Source organism: Rhagoletis pomonella, unplaced genomic scaffold (assembly GCF_013731165.1).
Source record: "Rhagoletis pomonella isolate Grant_MI unplaced genomic scaffold, Rhpom_1.0 Rhpom_scaffold_00007, whole genome shotgun sequence".
NCBI classification, from domain to species: domain Eukaryota; kingdom Metazoa; phylum Arthropoda; class Insecta; order Diptera; family Tephritidae; genus Rhagoletis; species Rhagoletis pomonella.
This window is the reverse complement of record NW_023458561.1, coordinates 31,824,078-31,849,653: the sequence shown is the minus strand read 5'-3', so window position 1 is coordinate 31,849,653 and position 25,576 is coordinate 31,824,078. Positions and strand designations below refer to the sequence as shown.

The 25,576-nt window shown below is 36.2% G+C and overlaps 2 protein-coding genes across 7 annotated transcripts in view; one reads left to right on the top strand and one right to left on the bottom strand.

Moving 5' to 3' along the window:
* The first annotated feature begins 68 nt into the window (after positions 1 to 68).
* On the top strand, positions 69 to 3,378 carry LOC118742606 (translation initiation factor eIF-2B subunit delta). 4 transcript variants are annotated; one of them, XM_036474815.1, is made up of 8 exons: positions 69 to 371; positions 560 to 597; positions 785 to 971; positions 1,052 to 1,587; positions 1,645 to 2,049; positions 2,109 to 2,288; positions 2,372 to 2,499; positions 2,564 to 3,378. In XM_036474815.1, the coding sequence occupies exons 2-8, from the start codon at positions 574 to 576 to the stop codon at positions 3,120 to 3,122; spliced, it is 2,019 nt and encodes a 672-aa protein (XP_036330708.1). In that variant the 5' UTR covers positions 69 to 371; positions 560 to 573; the 3' UTR covers positions 3,123 to 3,378. The 4 variants fall into 4 exon arrangements, with proteins under 4 accessions (XP_036330708.1, XP_036330705.1, XP_036330704.1 ...); XM_036474812.1 differs by having other exon boundaries at positions 72 to 312; positions 785 to 986; positions 2,564 to 3,376; XM_036474811.1 differs by having other exon boundaries at positions 72 to 371; positions 785 to 986; positions 2,564 to 3,376.
* A 507-nt stretch (positions 3,379 to 3,885) lies between these two features.
* Positions 3,886 to 25,576, bottom strand: part of LOC118742604 (myotubularin-related protein 8) — a 32,209-nt gene continuing 10,518 nt past the window's right edge. For all 3 annotated transcript variants that reach the window (XM_036474808.1, XM_036474806.1, XM_036474807.1), the window contains 11 exons: positions 20,645 to 20,807; positions 18,520 to 18,803; positions 14,058 to 14,192; positions 12,367 to 12,596; positions 11,721 to 11,856; positions 10,913 to 11,289; positions 10,726 to 10,852; positions 10,542 to 10,651; positions 10,192 to 10,282; positions 9,999 to 10,124; positions 3,886 to 5,115 (listed from right to left, as the gene is read on the bottom strand). In XM_036474808.1, the coding sequence (XP_036330701.1) occupies positions 4,978 to 5,115; positions 9,999 to 10,124; positions 10,192 to 10,282; positions 10,542 to 10,651; positions 10,726 to 10,852; positions 10,913 to 11,289; positions 11,721 to 11,856; positions 12,367 to 12,596; positions 14,058 to 14,192; positions 18,520 to 18,803; positions 20,645 to 20,807 (1,917 nt within the window). In that variant the 3' untranslated portion in view covers positions 3,886 to 4,977. The remainder of the gene's footprint in view (positions 5,116 to 9,998; positions 10,125 to 10,191; positions 10,283 to 10,541; positions 10,652 to 10,725; positions 10,853 to 10,912; positions 11,290 to 11,720; positions 11,857 to 12,366; positions 12,597 to 14,057; positions 14,193 to 18,519; positions 18,804 to 20,644; positions 20,808 to 25,576) is intronic.

Here is a 25,576-nt window from a genome sequence, read left to right as displayed (position 1 = left end):
CAATTCTCTCTTTCGCTGGTTTCTTTAAAGTTTTTTCGTACGAAAACGCCATCCAGTAAGAACCAGTAATATTAGTACTGGATTAGTCCTAATATCAGACATTTAGCGCAAGAAAATACACGCGTTAGTTTCAGAAAAACGCTCGTCGAACGCTTTTTCCTGCATAAGAGTACTCCAGTGAGTTCTTCGATAGACCGAAAGAAATCATCGACACTATCGACAGTGCGTATCGATAGTTTCGCAGTTCTAATTTGACATTTGCGAACGAAATTAATTTCCGCTGCTGTCGTGAGCAAATTTAACAATTTATAGGTAAATAACGATATTTGATGTTAAAATAACTATTTACATACATTGTAGAAAAGTGCAAGGTAATTATTCCGAATATATTTCAAAGCCACGGTGCCACCGCGGTTGATTTTTTCTATCCTTATTTGTCCCTTTGTAAATGCATGCATCAATTGTATTGGAATCTATGATATATTTCTCAATGAAAATGTGAATTTAAAGAATTCTTTACATACATTCTACCTATATCTTTTGCACTGCTTGGACGCAGAAAGGGATTAAAAAATGTCTGGTATTCAGGAGAATAAGGTACATTTATACAATTCTCGCTAATAAATATATAACTCTCGAGTTTCTTGCACCGCTTCGTTTCGGCTATATTTCCTTTTTTCATATGATTTATGTATTGAAAATTTAATGCAATGGATCCCCCATTCAAATACCACTACAACATCAGTATGTTCTATAAACATTTTTATTTGAGTCGCTTTTTTAGGAGCAGCTATCAAAGACAAAATCACAGTCTGAAGGAAGCATTGCCGGCCAAAAGAAAAAACGTGCGGGACCGCGTCAGCGCAAACGTAATAAAATCAATAAATCTCTGGCATTAGGATCCGAGTCTACGTTCGAGTTGCCACAGAGTGACGGCATTGAGGCAGTCGAGCCTGACGTAACAGGGCCAAGTAATTTTTCTACTAGTAAATATAGTAATATTCATACCACACCCACTCAATTCATTAAAATCTAAATCTAACATACATAGATAACACTAAGGTGGCAGTTGAACAAAGTTCCTCCGATTGTATTTTAAAAGAGAAATCAGAAACCAAACACACGCAAGTAAATATTACAGGATTTAAAAGGCAATTAGTAGAAGAAACAACTATGTCCTCGAACCCCACCTCAGTAAATTCTGCACCCGGAAAAACGCGCGAAGAAATAATGGCAGAACGCGAGGCGAAAAAGCTGGCTAAACAGACAAAAAAAGCAAAGCCATTAAGTACTGGTCCACAGGCAACAACTGCAATAGCGCCAGTTGCAAGCAAGACAATTGCACTTGCTGTTGGTGGCCAGAAAACCCCATCTGATTACACCCTTTCGAACATCGCTGTCACTAATACGCCCGCTGCTGGTATTGACAAAACTCGTGAGCAAATCAAAGCTGAACGTGAGGCGAAGAAGAAAGCAAAACAGGTCCTAAAGGAGGCTAAAGCCACAGGCGTTCCAGAAATTACAGCACAATTAGAAGCCACTAAGATTACCACAAAATTAGATTCAACAACTGCACAGGAAGACAAGGTTTTAATATGATTAGGATTATATGTTTTAAAATCTACTCACTAACCGATATTTTAGAAAAAACCAACTTTAAGCAAAGCCGAAAGGCGCGCTTTGCAAGAGGCTCAACGTGCGGCCAAAGCACAAAAAAATTTCACTGCACAAAAAAAGCCTGGTACTTCCAACAATGCTAAGGACATCCCCAAGGCGTCACCATCCAACACCCCAATAAAAGCGGCGTCTACTATTCCTGCTAGTACTTCGCCAACAAAAAACATTAGTCCCTTGACAAAGTCTTTACGCTTAAACGATTGCAAAGTGCGTCTTTTCAATCATTTGGAGAAGGCACGACAAGATGTGAGCTTATTTTTGAACAATCCACACATACACCCGAGTATCGCCCGCCTGGGAGAACAGTATGCCAAACGCACAATTGTGGGTTCAAATGCGAGATGCATTGCTTTTCTTAATGCATTGAAAATGGTAAATTTTTAGGCTTGATGACAAACACCACAAATTTTATCTAATATGGAAATTTCTAGGTTATTAGAGATTTCGAGACACCTCCAAAAAAAGAATTTACACGCAGCTTGGAGACAACAATAACAAATAGTGTAGAACACTTGCAGAAATGCCGTCCGCTTGCAGTATCCGTAAGCAACGCATATAAGCATATTAAGCATGTGCTGACACAGTTGCCAACTGATCAGCCGGAAACAGATGTAGGTGGCTAACAATTCCACATATGTATGCATATAACTATACAAATATGTATTACTCTCGTGTTGTTTTTGATATGTTATAGTTAAAAGAGAATTTGTGCCGCTTTATCGACACCTATATTGAAAACCAGATCGGAAAAGCGGCCGAGGCCATCAGCTACTCTGTACAAGAGAAAATCTCAAATGGGGATGTTATACTGACATTTGGCTGGTAAATTAGAACGATTACTTAGAATAGCATTGAATATGCAAGTGTAACCTTTATCGATTTTCAGCTCATCCTTGATAACGTATATCTTTGAGGAAGCACAACGCAGGCGTGTCGACTTTCGTGTAATCGTAGTAGACTCACGTCCCTTCTGTGAGGGTCAAGAGCTGTTGCGCCGTTTAACTGTCAAAGAAATACCATGCACTTATGTACTCATCAACGCTATAAGTTTTGTTATGCCCGAAGCGACAAAGGTACTACTAGGGGCACATGCATTACTTGCCAATGGCTATGTAATGGCACGTACCGGTACAGCACAAGTTGCACTTGTGGCACACTCGTTCAATGTGCCTGTGTTAGTTTGTTGCGAAACGCACAAATTTAGTGAACGCTCACAAACCGATGCAATCGTCTATAATGAATTGGGCAATCCGGATGATTTAATTCGCAGCGAAAAGTGTAGTTTGGCAAATTGGCAGTCGAAAGGGAAAATGTCGCCATTGAATTTGATGTATGATATTACACCTTCCGAGCTAGTAACAGCGGTTGTGACTGAAGTTTCCATACTGCCCTGCACTAGTGTGCCGGTGATATTGCGTATAAAACCAACTGAAATTGGCTATTAGCAACAGGAATTCAGGATGTGCTGAAAAAAAATTGCAAAGCGGTCAATGGGTTTATTTTATTACCACTTTCTAGCGCTGTGTTAATTATTTGCATAAAATTAACTTGTAATAAAATTACTTACTCAGTTAAAGAGAAAAAAATACTAAATAATTATGTTTGTATTATGGGCGTTTTAGCATTTAATTTATATATTTCTTTCATGTTTAATTTCCAATATTTCATTCTACTGAATAATTTGATTAAAATCTACATACATACATATTTATTCGTCTAATAGCCAGTCAATAACGACAGATTGAATTGCACTCTTGAAATGAATGTGAAACTTGTGCAGTTTAAGAAATTTTAACAATGTTAATTGAAAAACTTAAAATTATGTGCCATGCGGCTTAATACTAACACAATTTAAAAATACACGCTCCGGTTAACTGACAGTGCAGTAAAATGTACCACTACCATTTGCATGATAAGCAGTAAAATTGTGCAATTTGTTTTGTTACACAAATGATGATGAGTTCTTAACCGGCGGTAAATTCATACCGTTTTTGCATTGACATTTAAAAGTAAAAAGTAATTTTTAGCAAAAAAAAACCGACTTCAACTCACATATAAAAGAAAAAAAAATATATATATATATATCTCATGATCCACTGATCCAGATTAGTATGGGACCACCTCTGAGACACTACCTTTCCGATGCAAAAAGAATTATCGAAATCGGTTGACGTGGTCCAAAGTTATGCGGTAACATACATAAAAAAAAATAAATAAAAAATAAAAAAAAATATTCCGACGAACTTATAACCTCCTCCTTTTTTGGAAGTCGGTTAAAAAGAAACCCGTTAAGAAGCGGGAAAATTCGTTTCTCATTCAAATTTGATGAAGCTGACTTTTACGATGATAGTGCAAGTTATTTCATAAAATCTCTCACCCGTTAAGAACATCTAATGCTTATCATCTTTATTCACCTTCTATCACAAAGTTGACGCTTAAATTTGAAATCGTTTTGGAAGACATACAAAAATTCACCAATTCATAACTAAAATTACAAACTTAGAAATAACAAAGTCCAAACGCTTTAAACTTGTGGGTCGCTAGCCACGCCACTGAAACTAAAATGGTATACTATGAATAGCAACTATAGTTAAGTGCTATAGAGTTGAAGGTAATAGAATTTTGAGGTACCAGCATGCAAAACTTAAGAGTAAACTAGCTGCAGAAACAGTTGCAGAAAAAAAAAAACATTTTTTTCATAGAACTCAACATCATAAACTAAGGCAACAACTTATATATTCGTGACATATACTTTAATGTATTTGTATATGTATATTATTTATGTATTAATATTGGAGTTGGAGAGCACTTGGGTTCTTAGGTCTAGGTACAGTAAACTTTATATTGGAAAATGAGCGTTTTTTCGGCCTCTTTACCGGGTGGCATTTCGATAGTACATTGGTATACATGAACGTCAAACAGAGCATTTTTATTTTGCAATTCGTTTCTTTAATAAATTCATATATGTACTTACATATATATTTTTTAGTTTTTTTTTAGATAGCTTTTAAATACTCTAGAAATGCAATAAATTTTAATTTTTCGCAAATACATCAACTTTTTGTGATTATAACGGTTACCTAGTATGTAAGCATGTTTTTTCATTAAACTGAATTTTAATTTTGCTAAATCAGCTTGCACTTTCACGCCACGAACATAACAAACGAGATGCTTAAAGAACATCGCACATACACTCCCATACTAAGCTAAACACAACAGCAGTCTTGACTAAGTATGCACTCAAGGAATTCTTTTGTCTCTTCACTGCTCGTTCTTGCAGTCACTCACTGAGTTGAGTATTCACGGACTAGTTTTTTGTAGGACTCTAAAGCAAGCACGACACACTGGTACTGGCTTGCCGCTATCCTGGCCAGGCAAAGGAATACTCTTATCGATACAGCGTTCGCAAAAGATATCGCCACACTTCCAGCAATGTGTCTGAGAAATATATAAAAATTATTTTTGATTAAAAAAAATGTTATGCACATAAAAAATTGTACATTTATATCTTCGGTGTTAGAAAAAATCTACAAGTTTCTGTTAATAAGTAGCGTAAATAGTGTTCAGTTTCGGATGAATCAAAAGTATCGACGAAAGGATGATAAACTGCATTGGCCGTGGAATTTAGTCATCATGGGGCAACCACGGGATTCATCCTCTTCAAATACCACACCCATTTTAGAAAACCACCAGGGACGGTTTTACAGAATATGCCGACCGCAGGTTCAACGCTCTGCCACCACTATTGGCCGGAGCCAACGAGATTGTTATGATTTGTCGCCGGGCAGGCCTCGCAAAAGTGGGTGAACCGATCCAAAAGACTAGCTAGAAAAATAAAACAGGGGGTTCCACAGGGTGGTGTCCTTTCCCCACTACTGTTTAACATTTACATTTCAAAGCTCTCTCAACCACCAGAGGGAGTCTCGATTGTCTCCAGGGTTCGGATTTGCCTCATTTTAGCCCCTCGCTCGCTCGTTAGTTTGCTCTGAGCTTGCGCAACTCACGAGCAACAAGCGAGGCTATTTGCAAACAAGCACTCGTTAAGTACGAGCGCACGCGCTGAGCACCCAGCGAGCGAGTAAGCAAACGAGGGCCTCATTAGCTCTGCCCTCGCGAGGTCGTCGTTGCGAGCGAGGCACTCATTTGCAGCAGCAGACAAGCGAGGCTAGTAAACGTGCGAGGCAAATGAGGCGAGCAAACGAGCGAGGCAAATGAGGCAAGCAGATTAGACTGGCAAACGGGTTGTTTGGTCAGCAAAAATGTATGGGATAAAAATTGCATTAACTAAGAATTTCGAGTAAAGGATTGTACGCACACATGCAGATATGTATATACATACATGTATACAAATATGTATTGTATTTATTTATGTATATATTCTCATGTACAGAAGAATAGATGCGTGCTATTTTGACTAGTTTTGTCTACTAGGTAGGCACATATGTATGTGCATTAGACTGCATCACCAAAAAAAGTTGCGGTTTTTCCGCCGGGATTACAAAAGTTATTATATTTTAAGACGTTCACCAAAATATTAAGGAAAAATATTAAGATTTAAGTGAGCTGGACCGATTTGAAAATACCTCCAAAAATGGAGTTTTTTATGAATAAAAATAGTTTCGTAAATAAATTTTTGAAAAAAGTCCCCTCAGATGACAAAACAGATTAAGCTTAAAAAATCTGCATACAAATATTTAAAAATCTTTTCAACGGAATCGTAAGAATGAAATTTTTGATGCTGTTTTTTTTTCCAAGATTTACTTACGAAAAACTTGAATAACTGGGCCAAAACTATTTTGATTTAGACTTATGGGATCTCAGTAGAAAGGTATTTTCACACTGTTTTTATTTCTGTGAAAAAAAAATTCATTCGTGTCCCATTTTATTTTTTTTTTTCAAATACAATAAGATGTGTTCTTAATTAATTAAATGATGTTCGTTCATCCTACCTTTCTCTTTCATCCTTTGAATGAGTTTATTAGCAAAGAAATAAAAAGGGTGAGAAAATACCTTTCCACCGACACCTCTTAAGTCTAAATCAGAAGAGTTGAGGCTCAGTTATTCAAGTTTTTCTTATACCAATCTTTGAAAAAAGTTAAAAAACAGAATCAAAAATCTCATCATTACGATTCCGTTAAAATTTTTTTTAAATTTTTTAAAAATAATTTTCTGAAAATTTTTTAAGTTTAAGCCGTTTTATCATTTGAGGGGATTTTTTTAAAATAAAATCTTTAAGAAACTATTTTGATTCATAAACAACTGGAGGTATTTTCAAATCGGTCCAGCTCACTTGAATCTTAATATTTTTTCGAAATATTTTGGTGGACGTCTTAAAATATAATAGATTTTATAATACCAATGGAAAAATAGTATCGATTTTTTTTGTATGGGGAGTGATGCAGTCTAATGTGCATACATATCTAGGTAGGTATAATTTTTTTAATGTTCAATAATTTCTTATAAAATTTCAACTTATGCACTTAGGTCTCTTTTTATGCGGTTCTTTTTTATGCGGATTTGAATTTATGCGGTTTTTCAAACACTTTTCTCGCTGTAGCGATTTTGCTTTTTTTGTGAGCTTATATTACCTTTTTTCAATGTGTAAGGGGCAATGCTTCTGATAAATAATTTGTCTTTGTATTCTTACATACAAGTAATTACTATGTAATTCGGCTAAGTAACTATGTTACATATGTATAAATGAGAATATAATATTTATAAAAATAATTACTTTGTCTTTCATTTCATAAATGAGTAGGACATTAGCATTTTCAAATGAATATTCCTGGTTTAGTTCCCATACATATGTATGTACATATGTAGAAAATACAAACTACTATTTGGGGTGTGAAACAGTATTTGATAATTAAGGCTGGTCCACATAGAACTTTCGCGTTGAATTTGTAGTTGGCGTTGGTTTGACAGAACGCACGTTATGCGTTCTACAATGAAGCTTGGCAGATACTACTTTGGCCACTAAATTAACATATTAACGAGAGATAAATTAATATTTCATATCAATAATTGCATGAAAAATTATATTTCTTGCCCTCATTTGATTGAAAGGATAAAACATTTCATATAATTTTATTTATTTATTTGCAACAGCTGGCGAGCGATGCAGCGATTCCGCTATTTTGGCTATGTGGACGGCTGCTTTGAAATTCAACGTATGTGAACCAGCCTCTATTCTTCGTTTACGCAAATTTCCCCATGGCCGAGCAAGCCAAACTTCTCGTGCCTCGCCTCATTGCGCCTCGTTGCCTGCGAGGCATTGAGTAGGAGTTTGCTCGCTCGCTCGCTCGAATCCGAGTTTTTGCCCACCCTGATTGTCTCTTACGCCGACGATTGCTCGATCATGGCGACTGGGAATGGAATTGATGACCTGTGTTCGAAAGTAAACGAATATCCCTCTGAACTTTCTCGCTTCTTCACTGCAAAGTGTCTAGCCCTCTCCCCTACGAAATCCTCTACGACCCTGTTCACAACCTGGACGAAGGAGGACAGGCTACCGCAAGGAATTCACGTCGATGACACACCAATTCCGACGGTGAATAATCCTAAAATACTCGGAGTAACATTCGACAGCCTGCTCTCCTTCTCTGCGCACGCAACCGCTATTTTCAATAAAGTACAGAACCGCAACAAAGTCCTCAAGTCGCTAGCCGGCAGTACTTGGGGCAAAGATAAAGAAACGTTGCTGGCAACATACAAGGCAATAGGCCGGCCGGTTTTAAACTACGCACTAGGACGCAGTGGACGAAGCTACAGACGGTACAAAACACAGCACTTAGGACAGCGACCGGATGCCTCCTGATGTCACCAGAACACCACCTCCACGATGAGGCGAAAACGCTCCCAATTAGGGAGCACAACACGATGCTCTGCAAGCAGTTTCTGGTTGGGAGCCACAGATGTGGCCACCCAAATAGACAGCTGCTTGCAGAGGAGCCCTCGCCGAGGCACGTCAGGAGGCATATATATGAACTGACGGACGAAGTCCAGAGGTTCATTAAGCAGCCTCTAGATCCGTCAGCTCACAGACAGGCCCTGAACGGCATTCACAGGGACGCAGTCTCGAGTTATGTAGATTCAAGAACTGTGAATGCCGTTCTAGGCACACAAACACCGGACATTGACGCGACCGAGCTCCATCTGCCTCGGGGGGCCAGAACAACAATAGCCCAACTTCGCTCTGGCTACTGCAGCAGGCTAAACTCCTACCTGAGTAGGCTAAACGCGGATGTGCCGAACGAATGTCCGGCATGCGGAGAGACCCTCACGACTCGAAACATCTCTTCGCATGCCCGGAAAACCCCGCATCCCTAACGGCGACGTCCCTGTGGACCGACCCCATAGAGGCTGCACGCTTCTTGGGGCTGCCGTTAGTGGAACTCGTCGACAACGACTGAGATATCAGCCGATCTGGGCGGGGTTGTTGTAGCCGCTACAACAACAACAACTAGCTAAATTTCGGAAATTTTCTTATGGTCGGTAGGTACTAAAAAAATTGTCGGACATATACTTTATATGGAAGAAACTGCGTGAAAAAATTGCCAAAACTCAACAAATGGGTTATAAAATTGCATCCTTAGAACTTTTCTAAAAAATCTGATTGGAAGGTTGCAAATTAGTATGCGAATTTTTTGAATTTCCCTGACTTTTGCACAAAGCTTAGGGATATTATTATTATGTTTTTTGTTGTAGTAGGTACTATATTTTTATAAAAAATTTGCGAAAAGAAATTAGAATAAAAAACTTTGCATATATTACGAAAAATTCCGTGTCGAGACCTAGGCATAAAACTTGATAGAACAAAAATGTCGACCATGCTCTATTTTCCCGCGCCTACTATTTTCACTTTATATTAGTCCTTATGGCTGCCTTACCCGACACAAATCGAACCGCTTAACTAAACCTTGGTCGAAGTTACAGACCTGTTACAGCGCCACACTGTGGACTGCCGTCCGAACAACGTCTACATAGTGAGGATCTGAGTAGCGAAATGCTTTGCTATCTAAATCTCCAAAAGCCTTTCTGTAAATTTTCAAAAATATTCGATTCAATGCTGAATGTTGAACGTCCTTTTGTATAATTTATTTTTCTACTATCTTTCTGCTTATCAATCGGATATAAAGATCCGTCGTGTCAAGATCCTTGGTGACCTGCGCGCGAGGAGATATTTCTTTTTAAAATCTGACCTTTTAAAATGATTAATCAGCCCCTGTAGATCACTTTCTTGAAAAATTTACATTGCGAAAATTTTATTGAGTATACATAAGTCAGCTTATAGCATAGCAATTTTGACTAGTTTAACTCACCTTCTTGCTGAATTGGTCGAATGGTGTTGAGCAGGAACAAGCTGTCACGTTACGCATCGATTTCCAGTCAACAGCTACAGAATTTATTTCCTCTTTAATGCTCGTGGCATCAATGCGCTCGTTCAGCTTAAAAAAATAAAAGAAATTGCATAATTTATACACATGAGTATGTAATTGTTGTTGCTATAGTTACCGAAAGGTTTGCAAACGACATTTCTGCTGGCTTGAGCGGGTGATCATCATCGGCAGATGAGAGTTCACTCATCTTTTTGTCGTAATTGTACCTGCGAAATCGAAAAATTAACGAATTACATCACGGTTAGGTGTGCAATAGGTATTTCCACCAAAAGCTTAACTGCAGTTAACATGGAGTGATCGGCAAGGTATATTTCTTTCTTTTTGATTTTCTACTTTCGTTTGTTTGTACTCAATATGAGAAATTACCCCCTTCGAGTTGTAATCTCGTTTTTCCAATAGGCACAAACTGGAGTTAAGTTTTGGTGTAAATGCACTATAAATTAACAATTAATCGAATTTAAGCACTTGTTGTCATTGATCTCTGCTGTTGCAGGAGGCTCTTTGTAAGATTTAGCGGTTGCATCCTGCAATTTCTTAGCGGACTTGGAAATATAATTTTTGAAGCTTGCTATGCGCTGCAAGACATAAAAATTATCAAATTAGTAAAGCGCATTAATGACAGCGACTGCATACCATATTTCTATTTTACCTTTGTTAAATGCTGCACGTGATCCTCTAATGAAGTACAATGATCCTTACTCGCAAGCAGTAAGTCGCTAAGTGGTTCACGTGGATGTACGCCACTTTCGAAACGACTAAACATACCACGCCAAAATCTGCAATGAAATTCAATTACTTAAGCAAATTTGCTTGTGCTACCAGCTGTCGTTGCTTACTTAATGCATTGTGGAGCCAAATTGGCTTTGATTGTTTCATCAACATCAGGTTTATACAAAGGATTGATATATTCATTCAAGTGATTGGCCATGAAACCCCACAGGGAGAATGTGCGCTCTGAAAGCTTTAAATCCAGTCGATCCTTCTCACAGTTGCCGACAAAGGTGCCAAATTGACATGAATGCACGTGATCGTGCAGGATAAGCAGGAAACGTTCATTGAACTCAAAAGCATCACTGCGTTGAGTCATCAACTGCCAAGTGCAATCTAGGAATTGTGTGAAAATTGGTGAGACTTCACGCAGATCAGTTTGTACGTGTCCACAGCGTTCACTGAATTTATGTCCAAATGCCAGCCAGTCTTTTTCAATCAAAGCCTATATGAGAGATGTAAAGATTTAAGTATATTTTGCGTATATAGTTACCTTAATATATGTACATAGAAAGGCCCTATCTCACATCCTTGCCGAATTACGTAACTCACTAAAAATCAAAAATTCACCTTGATTACACTGTGCAACAATTTTAGGGTCATGGAATCTAATGCGGAAGCGAACTTTGCAAAACCTTTTAGGGTTTCGCTATTCTAGATCAGTACTATCGACCTGTGTTGGTTGTTTTTACGTTAGAAAAAATGCGTTGCACAGTGTTTTATCGATGTATTTCATAGAATTATAAGTCCCCACTCCATTTTATGCAATAACAAATTTTAGTTAGTTACTTTTTTTGCATTTCAGCGACGATGTGAGATAGGGCCTTTTCATATTAAGTTAACGCTACGTAGTACAATACAAAATTTATCATTTACCTGAAATCCTTTGATCGTTCTGTAGTAGGGATCCAACATTAAAGCAGCCAATGAGCAAACTTGTGCTGTCCGATCCCAACCATCCGAGCAGTGCACCACTACCGAGACACCTTTGTCAACAGCGCTTGCAATAAAGCTAGATATAGTAAAATACGAAAGAGGAGAAGGGAGTATTTAAGTTTATTGATTCATCAAAGAAATGTGATTGAACGACAACTATAGCATAAACATACTGTAAAAGTTGTCATCACGACAAAACTCTTTCGTAAGACAATTGTCAATTCAGGCAACTATATAGGAAGCTCCGTCAAAAGACTAATTGAGAGATGTGCTAATGAGAAGGTCTTAGCGTTATGCTTTATGTTTTTCTTTGTAAAACAATAAAAACTAATAGATAAAAGAAAAGTAAATTAAAAAAAAATCAAAATTAAATAAAATGAATAATAATATCGACTTGGAAAACCGGACTACGGAATTGACAGAAACAGAAGAAAAGGGCTATATAAAATTTCCACTTGATTTAACGCATTGAAACAAATAATGTTTAACTACCATCGAACAAATTTGGTCTTTGTCACTAGTTCCATTTATTTTGAAGAAGCAAATTCCCCATTTTTAAAACTCTATAATACATATACATAATTACCTTGAAGTATCCAAAATGGAACGAATATTTTTTAACCAGCCTGATGACTCCAACGCATTCAGGAAGCCACTCATTGTAGGTGTCTTTTGTTCGCAAGCTTCAATTAATTTTTGCAAACTGGTACGCTGCACGTGTATATTTTCAATACCCAGAAAATGGAATTTGATGTTCTCATAAAAAGCTTCATTCTCGTAGCCTTTACCTGCGGCGCGATTGGCCATGGCATTAATCTATTCGAGGGAAATGTAATTAAATGTAATTTTTTTTTTTCAAAAATAAATATTAGGAAATAGTACATCTGTCTTAACCTCGTATCTGCAATAGAAGTATTTTAGAGAGTGTAAGAAAAAATGCTTAATTTCTTCCCCTAGGATATAATAAACGCATATTTTACTTAATATTTCTGGTTCCACTAACAGTAGTGAGAACCCTCATTAAGTCTTTGTTCTATTTTCAAAAAGGGTGACGCTTAAACAGCTGTTAAAAGTGGTAATATTAGTTTTCCCAAAAATTGTAGATACGTGGTTAAGGCAGAAACGGGACGATATATAACTGTAAGTCCATGAGTATTGTGATATTTCGGGAATTTGAATTCTAATTCAAAAATGTTTCCCCTCGCCTGCAAGAAAAAAGCGACTGAAAGGTAGTCTAGGTAGAAAAAAAAAATCATACTGAAGTCTCATAAAACGCGTTTATTGTTAAACAGAGGTTATGTAAAAATTGAAAATTCTTTTCCCAAAAAAGAAAAATACAACATATTTTTAACTCCTTGTGTGAAATTATCATTCTATTAGGCTTTTCATACAATGCGATTATTTGTAAACCCGACCTCTCTACTTTAACTATTTTCTCAAATAAAACAAAGATTAAAATAAAATAATATGTATGTACATTTGCTGCCTATTTGTCGACACATAAAAGTTTTAAGTGGGTGCATACTCCGCAGGGCACACTTGCAACACAACCATTGCTGCGGTATGCCCAGAGATGCCGCATGTCTGCACTTGTGCATTGCTTGTTGAAATAAGTTGAGCAAATTTAACACATTCATACATAAGTGCATAGACAAATATGCATTTACATACATTAGACGGGATCACATTAAAAGCTAAGAAAAAAGTTCGTCCTACACCCCAGAGTCTAAAGTGCACTGGCAATTTCGATTTTTTTTTTGCCGAACGTAAGTGTTGTCGCCTTTTTGCATTTTTCGGTGACACAGGCTAAAAATTTTTGTTTTTAAATACATATGTAGTTCTATTGGAATAATCGAAATATTTCCTTAGCAAAAGTTTAATGATTTTTGGTCAGCTTTCATTCACTGATATTATTTTTTATTTCAAATCCAAGTACATAATAACAAATATTTTAATAGATAACAGCCCATTTTTTGTTTTTATATTACAATGTCAATAAATTCGCCGCCATGTAGCTGTCAAAGTACAAAATTGCTGGCAATATTTGTCAAGATAAAAGCTCTGATAAATACTGCTGGCCAAGAGCAATATGCGGTCTCCATTGGTAAAATATTGCCTGATAACTTATAGTTATAACATATGTATATGTTCGGCCAAAAAAAAGTTTTTCTTTCGACATTCCCACACAAAAATACTTCAGACATCGGCGAACATTTTTTTTTCGGTACGGTCTAATGAACATACATATGTATGTATGCATGTATCTATTTCACTTACCCTCGGTCGAGTGTCCACAACGTACATATAGTCGGTGTTGGGGTTTGTTTTGCGTATCGCCTCCAGCATCTGCTCATCTTCCAAACAGCGTGCACTGAAGCCCGACAATGGTTGACTACAGCGACAAATTGAAGCCTGCATGCAAAAAATTAAAAAATGGAAGAAAAGAGAAATAAAAAATTAAAGCAAGTTCCGCATATGAATATTTACTTAAGTTTCCTGAATTGAAATGTACACACACATGCATACATTTACAGAGTATTTATGCACCGGATCTGTTTTTCCTTTTTACAAGGCTATATAAATGAGATTTTTCAGCATTTCATAAATTTGTTATTAGCGAAGTTATGATAGTGATAGCAGTTAACCGCACTTATACTTACATACATAGCACGTATATATGTACATACATAACATGTATGTCCTGAAAAGGTAGAGCAAATCGTTAACGAACTATTTCCCCTGGAAGCCAACTTTTACAAGAGAAAACTTTCCCAAAAGAATGTGTGTTTTTTCCTGATTGTTTTAGAGACCGAAAATCTTCCGGCACCGATTCCATTCCTAACAGAGTGCTTAAACTTATTTCGTAGGCGAGTCCAGAAGTATTTGCTCACACGTTTAATGAGTGCTTCGCGGAAGGTGTGTTCCCTGATATTTGGAAGCAGCAGTGTTAAGTCCTCCTACCCAAGGCTGGAAAACCACCAGATTCTTTAGCATAAAGCCCTATATGTATGTATGCTTCACACGACGGGAAAATTTCTAAAGTATATGATAAATAACATTTTCGGAAAGGGTAGATCAACTGCAGGAGCAGTCATGTTAGTTAAACAGCTGGCGGTAGAAGTAGCCAGCGGGAAGCGATCTAAAGGCGGATCGAAGAAGTAATGCTTGCTGGTTACTCTGTAAGTGAAGAGTGCATTTAGTACTGCAAGTTGGCAAAAAATCGAAGTTTAAAGTTCCAACATACTTTCGGACGTTTATTAGCAACTATCCCTTAGACCGGGCACTCTTCTATAGAACAGACGACGGAGTCAAAAAAAATATAATCAGCCTCTTTGCGAATCGTATCGAAAATTTCACGTCATTGCCCAAAATTTCCAATTGACTAGTGCATTAAAACGGAAAAACTTGCCAGCACTGCATAGGGATCGACGATTTTCGTTGCTTACTTATTCCTGTCGAGTCGTACAATTTAGCCTAATTTACGACTTACGCAAAGAGCCTGAATATTTCTGGTGGCGTGCCACAAGGATTCGTCCTCGGGACAACGCTTTGGAATGCAAACTCAACTAACGGACGCTGAAAATACTGACTTATTCCGAGTTTAAGTAAATGGCTTGACAGAAGACAAGGAGAGGTTGATTTCTACCTGACCCAGATACTAACCGGACATGGCTGCTTTAAAGCGTACTTACTCAGCTTTACTCATGAAGATGATCCTTACTGCGCTTTCTGTACAGGGCCGGTAATCAAAGACGCTGAACATTGTTATTTCGTTTGTCAGCAGTTCACAACCCAAAGGGACGACTTGAGTAGACTTCAATGCTCATATAAACATTTAGAAATGCCGTTAGTTTCTTCATAAACCAATGATCGAATCGAAACCAAATTAGTATGGGGCCACGCTTGAGGTACCACATTTCCGATAAAAAAACAATTATCAAAAACGGGTCACGTGGGCCAAAGTTAAGGCCTGTACGCAGTTCTCACGAGAAGCAAAAATTCCATACAAAATGACGTACAAGAAATGCCTAAAAAAATTTCTTGTGTAAAAGTATCAGATGTCAAAATTCCTTGGACACGCACACGAATTAATGGCAAATTTTTCTTGACCGTTTTCTTGAGAGCTGCATACAGGGCATATGGCAGTACGCAGTTCTTAAGGAAATTGCTAGGCTTTCTACTACAGTTTTCTAAAGTTTTTTTGTGAAAAAAGAGCACAAGGCAACCCAGGTTTGCAACAGAAATATATGCCCGTTCCATTATTTCTTGAGGAAAGAGTGAGGCAACAGGTGAAGTATCAAAAATGTCAAAATTCCTTGGACACACACACGAAATAATGGCAAATTTTTCTTGACCGTTTTCTTGAGAGCTGCATACAGGGCATTATCGTGTAACATACTCATACATAAAAAAAAAATATTCCAATTAATTGATAACCTCCTACTTCTTACTAAATTGGATACCAAACCCAGTAAATATGGGATAATATCTATAAAAAAATGTTTCGAACTAGTGACAAATCTCAAAAAGGGAAATTTGTGCAACATGGCGTATAAGTGTCTCATTCATGTTAAAAAATTGTTAATACACAAATAAATGTATTTTATGTAAAAAACTGGTGCCATATCTAGTGGCCACAGGAACTCAGTCTTTTCAAAGAATTTGCGACCTCAAAAATTTCTCTCTAAGAACGCTAGATATCGTTGCATTTCAAACCTGTTGTTCACGGCCGAAATACTTCAATAGGATGGCTGAGCAACTGCTACGGGTACCGTGGCTAAATAATATACTAGGCAACGAGATCGCAGACCAGCTTGCAAGCGAGGGTACCTTGGTTCCACTTTCGCCGTACTGGAAGGTGCTCTCTCTATCTCTCTCTCTCTTACCTGCAAGTTTATTAGGCTCTATCTTCGACGTTACAGGATCAAGAAATTGCTAGCAAGGTCCACTGCACTCACACTTTTCTTTACTAATACACTCGCACTTTTAGAAATTGCCCAGCCAACCGTCGGAGTCCGCATTTGGCTAGCAGGGAGTAAACTTGTATATATAGCAATAACGTATAAAAAATTACTTTTGGCTAACTTTAGAACTTTTCAGGCGCATTTATTAGAAAATATCTAGTTCCGGCAAAGAATTCAAGAGAGCGAGTGGTTCTGAATAAAAAGTGGCAAATTAGTGTGCAAATTTATTGAATTTTCCTGAGTTTTGCACAAAGTTTAGAGATTTTATTTTTATGTTTTTTGGTGTAAAATGATAGTCAATTTAAAAAAAAAAAAATTACCGAAAATAAATATGAATAAAAAACTTTGAATATATTGCGAAAAATTCACTGTGCCAATACTTTTGTTCGTCACTGTATATATTTTTTCATTATGTATGTTACCGCATAATTTTGGACCACGTCAACCGATTTCGATAATTCTTTTTCTATCGGAAAGGTAGTGTCTCAGAGGTGGTCCCATACTTATTTGGTTTAGATCCGATCATTGAAATAAATAATTAAAGTCGAATATTTTTAAATTATAAATTGAATTATAAATTGAGAAACCGTAAGTCCTCATATTCGGTCAATTATCGGAGCACTCCCAAAAAACTCCGTCTAGGTTTTCTTCGGATGATTTAAGGAGTCCTTTTCACAAAAACATAGGCGAATAAGGGAGTCCGCACGGAGTCTTTGCGGATTATCTTACTGGTACTTCGAAATCACTCATTTAAGGAGTCCTAAACGCACACATTTTTCTTATGTATTGAGAAGGCACTCGGGGACTCGTTTTGGAGCCTCCCATAGGCGTCCTGCGGACTCCGCTGGTTGGATGGGTTCTTGATACGTGTAACGTCCAAGTTAAGAAACGGTCAAGAAAAAATTGCCATTTTTTGACATCTATTTATTATTTGACAAGCTGCCGTCGCACCCTTTCCTCACGAATTAGTATGAAACCGTAGTGGAAAGCGTAGCAACTCCGTACTGGCTTAAGGCTTTACTTGAGAGGTGGATACTAAGTTTTAAACAGACAGTTGGATAGAACCATTGGAAAAGTTTCACCTAGCATGCTACTTTAGAGACCAATCACTTATTTTGTATTTTTGAGATAAATTCGATTCAACGTCTTTACAATTTAAATAATTGCTTAACGGTTATTTTCTCCTTGAAATCCCACTTACGCACTGGTCCTGTCTGCGCATAAAACTATCGACTATAAACTACTATTTTATAATCCATTACACCGTTATGTGCATTCCTATACATACAACACTTGTATGTAAATACTCTTAGGACATAGAGATAAAAGCGTATTTATTCTTTAATACTGAAACGCTCAGGACAATTGTGTGAAAATGAGGCAATGGTATTCAATGCATTCTGCTATTCATCGACCTGTCAGAATAGATAGCTGAAGAAGAAGGCAAGCACATAATATACATACATACATATACATGGACTTGCGGCCAGAACAGTAGATGAATTGACATGGAATAATGTGATTAACTGACCCATCAGTAGCTGCCTCTTAAATTAGGCATGCGCTTTATTTTTATTTATTGACTTTATACTTTGCATGCATTTGGGCCACTGAACAGAAGTTTAAGCATACATATTTATGCACCTACATACATATGTACATAAGTATCGATTGCACCGAATACTATTAGAACATCTGCCTGTGTATATTACTAAAATGTGAAGAAGTTTTGCTCTCGACGTCAATTAATTACAACATTTATACCATTTACTTACCTTATTCGAGTGCAAATACGTGAGCGCTGGTAGGCGACCTTTGGAACGAAAACGTGAACTGCCAATCAACATGGCTGTGTTTGCCTCTTGTGGCACATAAACTTGCCGCGGATACGTGTCGCATAATTCATAGCTCATATTCAAAGTGCACAACGTCCAAATCTCATTTTCTACTCGCATACGCTTGAATTCGTTTTCCAACTTGAAGAAATCCCAACCCGATGACTTTGGAAAATCATCCTTGGCTGGCTGGTAGTTGAAGCAGTATAACTTGTTAATGGAAACTGCAATTAAAAAGCAATCATTTAGATTAATGGACCATAATGTACCCAAGTACATACTTAGTATAGCAGAAAAATCGACTAGCTGTATGTACGTTACTATGTAAATACGATTTTACTTGCATGACATTAGGAGTATCCTTTATTTTCCAACTATAGGTAAAGTTATATGTTCTTACAAAAATACGAATATTTAATTGTTTCTTTCAATGCGTGTCTATAAAACTCTACCGGAGGACGCGCAAAAAGTTTTGCATTACGTAATATGTAGAAAAATCGTCGATGCTTTTGCAAAACCGCCCTTTAGCCAGTTTCAAAACCGCTTAAATCGCAATTGTGGCAAAAATGATAGATGAAATACCAGACTTAAAGAAAAACATTTTTTTTTGTTCTTTAAAATTACATTGCCATAAGATAGGTGATTTTTCAACTGGTCGATGGGCGGTTTTGTAAATTCGTCAGCGACATTTATAAGATTGCCTTTACTTTTAAAATTTCACCTACAAAACAAGCCTCATTGGTCATAAAAACGTGCTGTGAAAAAAATTAGCAAAATCGGATAATGAACAGATGTGCCTCAATTTACAGACTATTGGGCCCCCGAGGACAGTTTTTCCGTTATTCGATTATGAAAATTGTTCGCAGAGTACGTTTTTATAACAAAACAAGCTTTACTTTACACGCTAATGTACATTAGACTGGGTCACCAAAAAAGCTTACTTTGAGAGAGCTTAGGAATAGTACAAATTTTCGTCGTAGGTGAATTCTAAAAATAGTCAAAATAGATGTTGAAAATTGTTCGCAGAGTACGTTTTTATAACAAACCGAGCTTTACTTTGTTGCTTTACAAAAAATCTGTCTCCTTTTAAATAATGCACACGCTAATGTACATTAGACTGGGTCACCAAAAAAAACTTACTTTGATAGAGCTTTGGGGTAGTAGAAATTTTTATTGTGGGTGAATTATAAAAACAGTCAAAATGGAAATTTCTTTCCAATCTTCTATTTATGAGACGATTAAAAAGTGTAATACAGCGTTGAAAAAAAAATTTTGAGTACTATGCATCCTTCTCAGATCCCGTCGACCTAGTGCCTCCTTTGCCTACTAATAAAAATAAAAAAAATACAAATCCTTAAAAATGTTGTTTTTAAGTAAAAATTTTCAATTAATTATTTTTTTCCTGAAAAATGCTAAAAATTCCAAATATGTAACATGTACATAGGCAACATGATTACACAGACCTGCGATGGTTTCCCTCTTAGACACCTGCGGGATCCCGCCGGCTCGAGTGGAATAAACCTATTGATGTTTAGAGATAACTCATACGCCATGACGAGTAACTTAGGTAGACATTCGAAAGATTTGTGCCACTTTATTTCTTGTCCGAAGCATCGATCCATGCTTTGCCAAACCCAGAAGAAATCAGCGTTTGTGCTGCAGAGTTAAGCGACCATTCCAAAACCGCCCTTTCTATTCTATTTATGAAAAATGCTTTCGCATGAAAATACATCTTTACAGTTCAAGAATTTTTGTGCAAAATATTAACAATATCTGAAATTTTACATACTAAAAATTTTGAAAAAAGTCATATTAGTTCGTCTACTGCTACAGCCGATTCAATATGTACGCCTTGGTATAGGCTGTATATGAGAGTAACTAACGGAATTTTCAAAAACCTACATTTCCCAAACATGTTAAACAAGACCTTTTGGATTAATGATTACGATATTATTATTGGAAAATAAAAACAATGTACATATGTATGTACCAGTCAAACTAGTCAAACTTCAGATCATAAAGGACGCCCCTAATACAAAATGTGAAAACTTGTAACAATGCTTACCAGGTTGATAAAGCTTCATTAAAGAGGTGTACACGTCATGACACTCAGAATCCTTTGGAATTACAAATGTGACCGATAGGAAAGTTTTGCAACGTATCAATAATGGTGAACCCGTTGTGCTTAATGGTAATTTCTCAATATTTGCAATGTGCATGTGTAATATCTGCAATGAAATCAATAAAAAAAAAACAAATTTATTAAAAAGCTCCATATAAATAATAATACAAATTAGACCAATTCCACAAGTAATGGGAAGGATTTTTTATTGAATAAAACACAACTTACACTTATAAATATGTACGGTTTTTATATAACAGTAAAAAACTACATATCGTCGTTTAAAGTGCAAAACCGCGCATCAACAAAATGCAAAACCACGTATGTAAAGTTGTAGAAATCGTTTTCTAGAGCGTAAAAACACACATATTTCAAAATGGTTCTCTTTTTTATAAAACAATAGCATTCTTGGCTAGTATATTTCAGGACGAGCTTGTGTGAGCAAATCCAATTTTTGGCAGCCAATGTCAGTTACGCGGTTTTGTACTTTAAACGACAGATACATATATCTTTCAGGGCGGGACTTACAGTGCTTAGTTAAACGATTGTTAACTCAACCACCAACAAGAGCTTAACTTTGAATTTATATTCAGAGTCACATAGTTAACTATTCATATTCATATCGCCTGAAAATATGCAAATTCTAAATATCAATTCTTTTCTGGTCAAATTTGAAATTCGTTCCCCAAAAAAAAATTCAATTTCACACGAGTTGAACTATGGGGACATGCTGGTTTAAACTTTTGTTAACTGAGCGTTGTGTATATCAAAATCAATAGTTAAACTTTTGTCAGTGGTTAACTACGCACTGTGAATTTGGCCCTCAACCGCAAAAAGTACAAATCGCTAACATTACGCAATGACTTAATGCGGGGATAAAATTATACGCCTTCAATACACATAAGCATAATTTTCTACACTTGGCAAGAACCCGCGATAAATTGACCCTCTTTACAGCACAATATATGTATGCATGTACATTAGATTGCGTCACTCCCCATACAAAAAAAAAATCGGTACTGTGTTTCCTTGGACAAATATTAAGATTTACGTGAGCTGGACCGATTTGAAAATACCTTCAAAAATGGGGTTTTTTATGAATAAAAATAGTGTCTTAAAGATTTTTTTGAAAAAAAAATCTCGTCAAATGACACAGCAGTTAAAGCTTAAAAAATTTGCATAAAAATATTAAAAAAAAAGTTAAAAAATAATGTTCAACGGAATCGTAATAATGAGATTTTTGGGGCTGCTTTTTTTAACTTTTTTTCAAAGATTGCTTTACGAAAAACTTGAATAACTGGGCATAAACTATTCTGATTTAGGCCTGTAAGGTCTCAGTAGAAAGGTATTTTTCCACTTTTTTTATTTCTGTTGGACATTTAATTCCCTCACCCCCAAGGATTGTTCTCTATCGAAGAAAGTATACCCATATTTTTTTTATTTTGAAATTAAAAAATATTTAGACGTCGCTCAAAATTTTCCATGTGTTTTATATGGGAAAAACCCAACTTTTCGTGGAAATGGTATGGAATTTTTGAAAATCCTGAAGCGAAACAGGGTTTTCCGGTCGAAAAATATTGATTTTCAAGAATTCTATACCTATTCTACGAAAACTTTACTTTTTCCACATGCTTTTTTGGACCACCCTTATGTACATACATCAGTATTTCCCTTCTTAGAAGGGCTCGCCAATACGAGTCCAAGTTAGGAGTTATATAAGAGTCTGAGATATGACGCTTTCTGAGTATTAAAAACAAATATTCTTTATAATTCTGAATATTAATCAACTTTTACTTGTACGTGAGCATTGTTACTTTTGTTCAACTCAGAATGTATGACACCAAAAGAGTCCGAAATGAGTCAGTCTAGTTGACTGGTCTTAGGATCATATCTATGACGAAAGAAATAGTCATTTTAGACTCTTAAATTCTGAGCAATGAGAAAATTGTTTAAAGGGTATGTACATACATACAAATACATATAAGTGAACTACTAAATTGATGGCATTAACTCCGGCAGCAAGCGCCATGGCGTATACGTAATATAAATTCATACATCTCACAACTTGCCATACGCGTATCCGCCACACTGCTTGCGGTGGGGTAAACACAGGCAGCAGGGCAGCAGAATTTAATGACGTCCACAAATATGTTGTATCTTTTAACGAGCAAGTTTGTTTTGCGCTGCGAATTGCTTTGAACTTAGCGCAATAATTACAAGCTACTCAAGCGTTCAAGATGCATTGTGCCATTCCACTTGCAATTAAAAATCTATTCATGCCAGTTCACTAGTTAAAGCGCTATTCTGAACGTTACCCAATATTTTGTGAATGACAAATTTTTGTGACCAGCGCAGTAGAGGGCTGCATGAATGCATTCAAAACGGCTTTTGAATTATTCATATATATACAAAACGAATGAATGAGTTTGGCTTCAAATTTGTTTGAATTTGAGTGAATACCTGTTGTGATATATGTGCCGACATTACAATATTCAAACAAAGTGAAAATAAATTGAATTGAAATAAAGGACAATTTTTTTATGTATATCCAAAAATATTGTTTCTGTGCACATATGTACAAACATACATATGTATGTGTGTATATCTTGCTGCGCTCCTATTACAATACGAACAAATTTGTTTGTAGAAAAAACTTTAACCGAAATGAGTTTGGATGATTGAATGTTTTCCATTCACTCATTCACATTCTGCCATTTGAAGGTAGAAAACTTAAAACAAAATCTATATTCATAACTTACAAAATTCGAATCGCTGAGTGTTTTGTATGTGAAGTAAAATATTCAAATCTAATGTACTCTGTTTGGCTAGAAGTTTGAATGAATGCATGCAGCCCTCTACAGCGCAGAATATACCTGTTAAAGTCAAGAAAAAATTAAATTTGTGTTTTAAAATTATAATTTGCTTATCAACGATAATGATCATCGTTAGGCAATATGTACTACTTATTAGAGAGATTTTTTTTTATTGACGACATGTACATGCATTTTAGCATTGTTAGCAATTTGCACGTAAAGTGAAATATTAAAATTTTTCGCACTTTTTGCTAATTATTTACAATAAAAAAATATTATTACTTTTTTAAGTTCATCTATAGAAAATGCGGAAAATTAAATTCTCAACAAATTTGTATGTAAACGTTTTTTACGAAAAATGCAAAATAAGCTTGCAAGTGGCAAAAAACTAAAAAAAAAACTTAAAATCCAAGATGGCGGAATGTTTCCATAAGTATGAAATTTAGGAGCAAGACTGTAGTTCTATGGTCTACGTGTCAAATAAAAGTAAACTGCATAAAAATTTCACTACTACAATTTTTTTTTCTTCGTGCCAATTTGATCTAAGTTTACTGGGCTACAAATTAACTTCCCAAAACCAAAAAAAATTTCAATTTTACGCGAGAGAAACCCCAATAAGTTTAAAAGTTGGGGAGGTTTAAAAATAGTGTAGCCATTTTTGACATCGGTGCCATTAAAATATATGTATATAAATTTCCCACTGTTTTATAGGCAATTTTGACCACTTTGTGAAAAATTCCATGAATTTGCTAAATTTTAGGGCCTTTGAGGCGCGTCTATCCGTTATCCGATTTTGTAATTTTTACACGTTTTTATGACAAAATGAATTTATCTACGTTCTTTGGTAGCTTCCTGAAATCGGTAAATAGAACGACGAGTGCTTAATTTCGAGCAACTACTAAACATTCCAAGCAACTGAAGCATCCTGCGCAACCACTTTGCTAAAATTCAAATCTAATAGAATTGAAAACACTTTCAAAACCGCAATGTCACGAACTAAATCTGAGGTCACAAGTGCCGTGAAGTGGCCAAAAGTTGTAAATCTCTTTTTTTTTGTTAACAGAAAAGTACGAGTAAGTAAAAAGCACTTCCGCCCTCAGTGCTCATTTGCAATGATTCCCTAAGCTTCCTGTGTAGCCACTTTAAAACACTTTGATCCTGCAATGCAGCTGCTAGTGACCTACTTGGCAACACTTCCCCATACACGTTGATGAAATTGCTGCCGCACCAAAGTTGTAATAAGAAAGCCCAGTTTCGAAATGCATAGTTTCAACGAAAAAGAAACAAAAAAAAAAAAACATTAAGCGGAAAAACGAATTGTTGACTGAACTTGTTGTGCTCGCATGTGAACTCAATAGAAATGGCTATGATGCAGCTGACAGACGCCGACGCGTCATTCAACATTTTATATGTATGTATGTAAGTACGAAAATGTATATAAGTATGTACATATATGTCTATTAGGGTGGTCGAAAATAAGTAAAGTCGGAATTTTAATGCCCTAAGGATAGTTCTATATCGTAAAAATAAACCCCCATTTGTTTATTTTAAAATCGAATAATCGCTCAAAGTTCTAAAGGTTTTCCATGGATTTCATATGGAAAAAAATTTTGTAGAGATGGTATGGATTACTTGAAAATCAATATTTTTCGATCGGAAAACTCTGGTTCTCTTCAGGAGACTTCCAGTAACAATACCCCATTGTTTATTTAACCATTTTATAAGACTAAAGATTTTTTATCTATACCCCATTACATTTTCTGGCATTTTCTGAGGGTTTTGGGGGACCTATAAAATATAGTTACTATAAAAAATTGTTAAATAAATACTTGGGTATTATTATTGGGAACCTCCTGAAGAGAAACAACTTTCCGATCGAAAAATATTGATTTTCAAGAATTCTATACCATTACGATTTTTTTCCCATATAAAATACATGGAAAACTTTGAGCGCTTTGAGCGACCTATCCTAGTGGGTGAGAGCATAAAAATTCCCACTTTACTTCTCCACATGCATTTTTGGATCACCCAAATGTTGATGCACGTAGATTTTTCGTCTTTT

Coding starts and splice junctions, on each gene's coding strand:
- LOC118742606 (XM_036474812.1), top strand. CDS start 574: ATGTCTGGTATTCAGGAGAATAAG. Junction 987..1,051: donor GCCAAGTAATTTTTCTACTA/GTAAATATAGTA, acceptor TAACATACATAG/ATAACACTAAGGTGGCAGTT. Junction 2,500..2,563: donor GTTATACTGACATTTGGCTG/GTAAATTAGAAC, acceptor ATCGATTTTCAG/CTCATCCTTGATAACGTATA.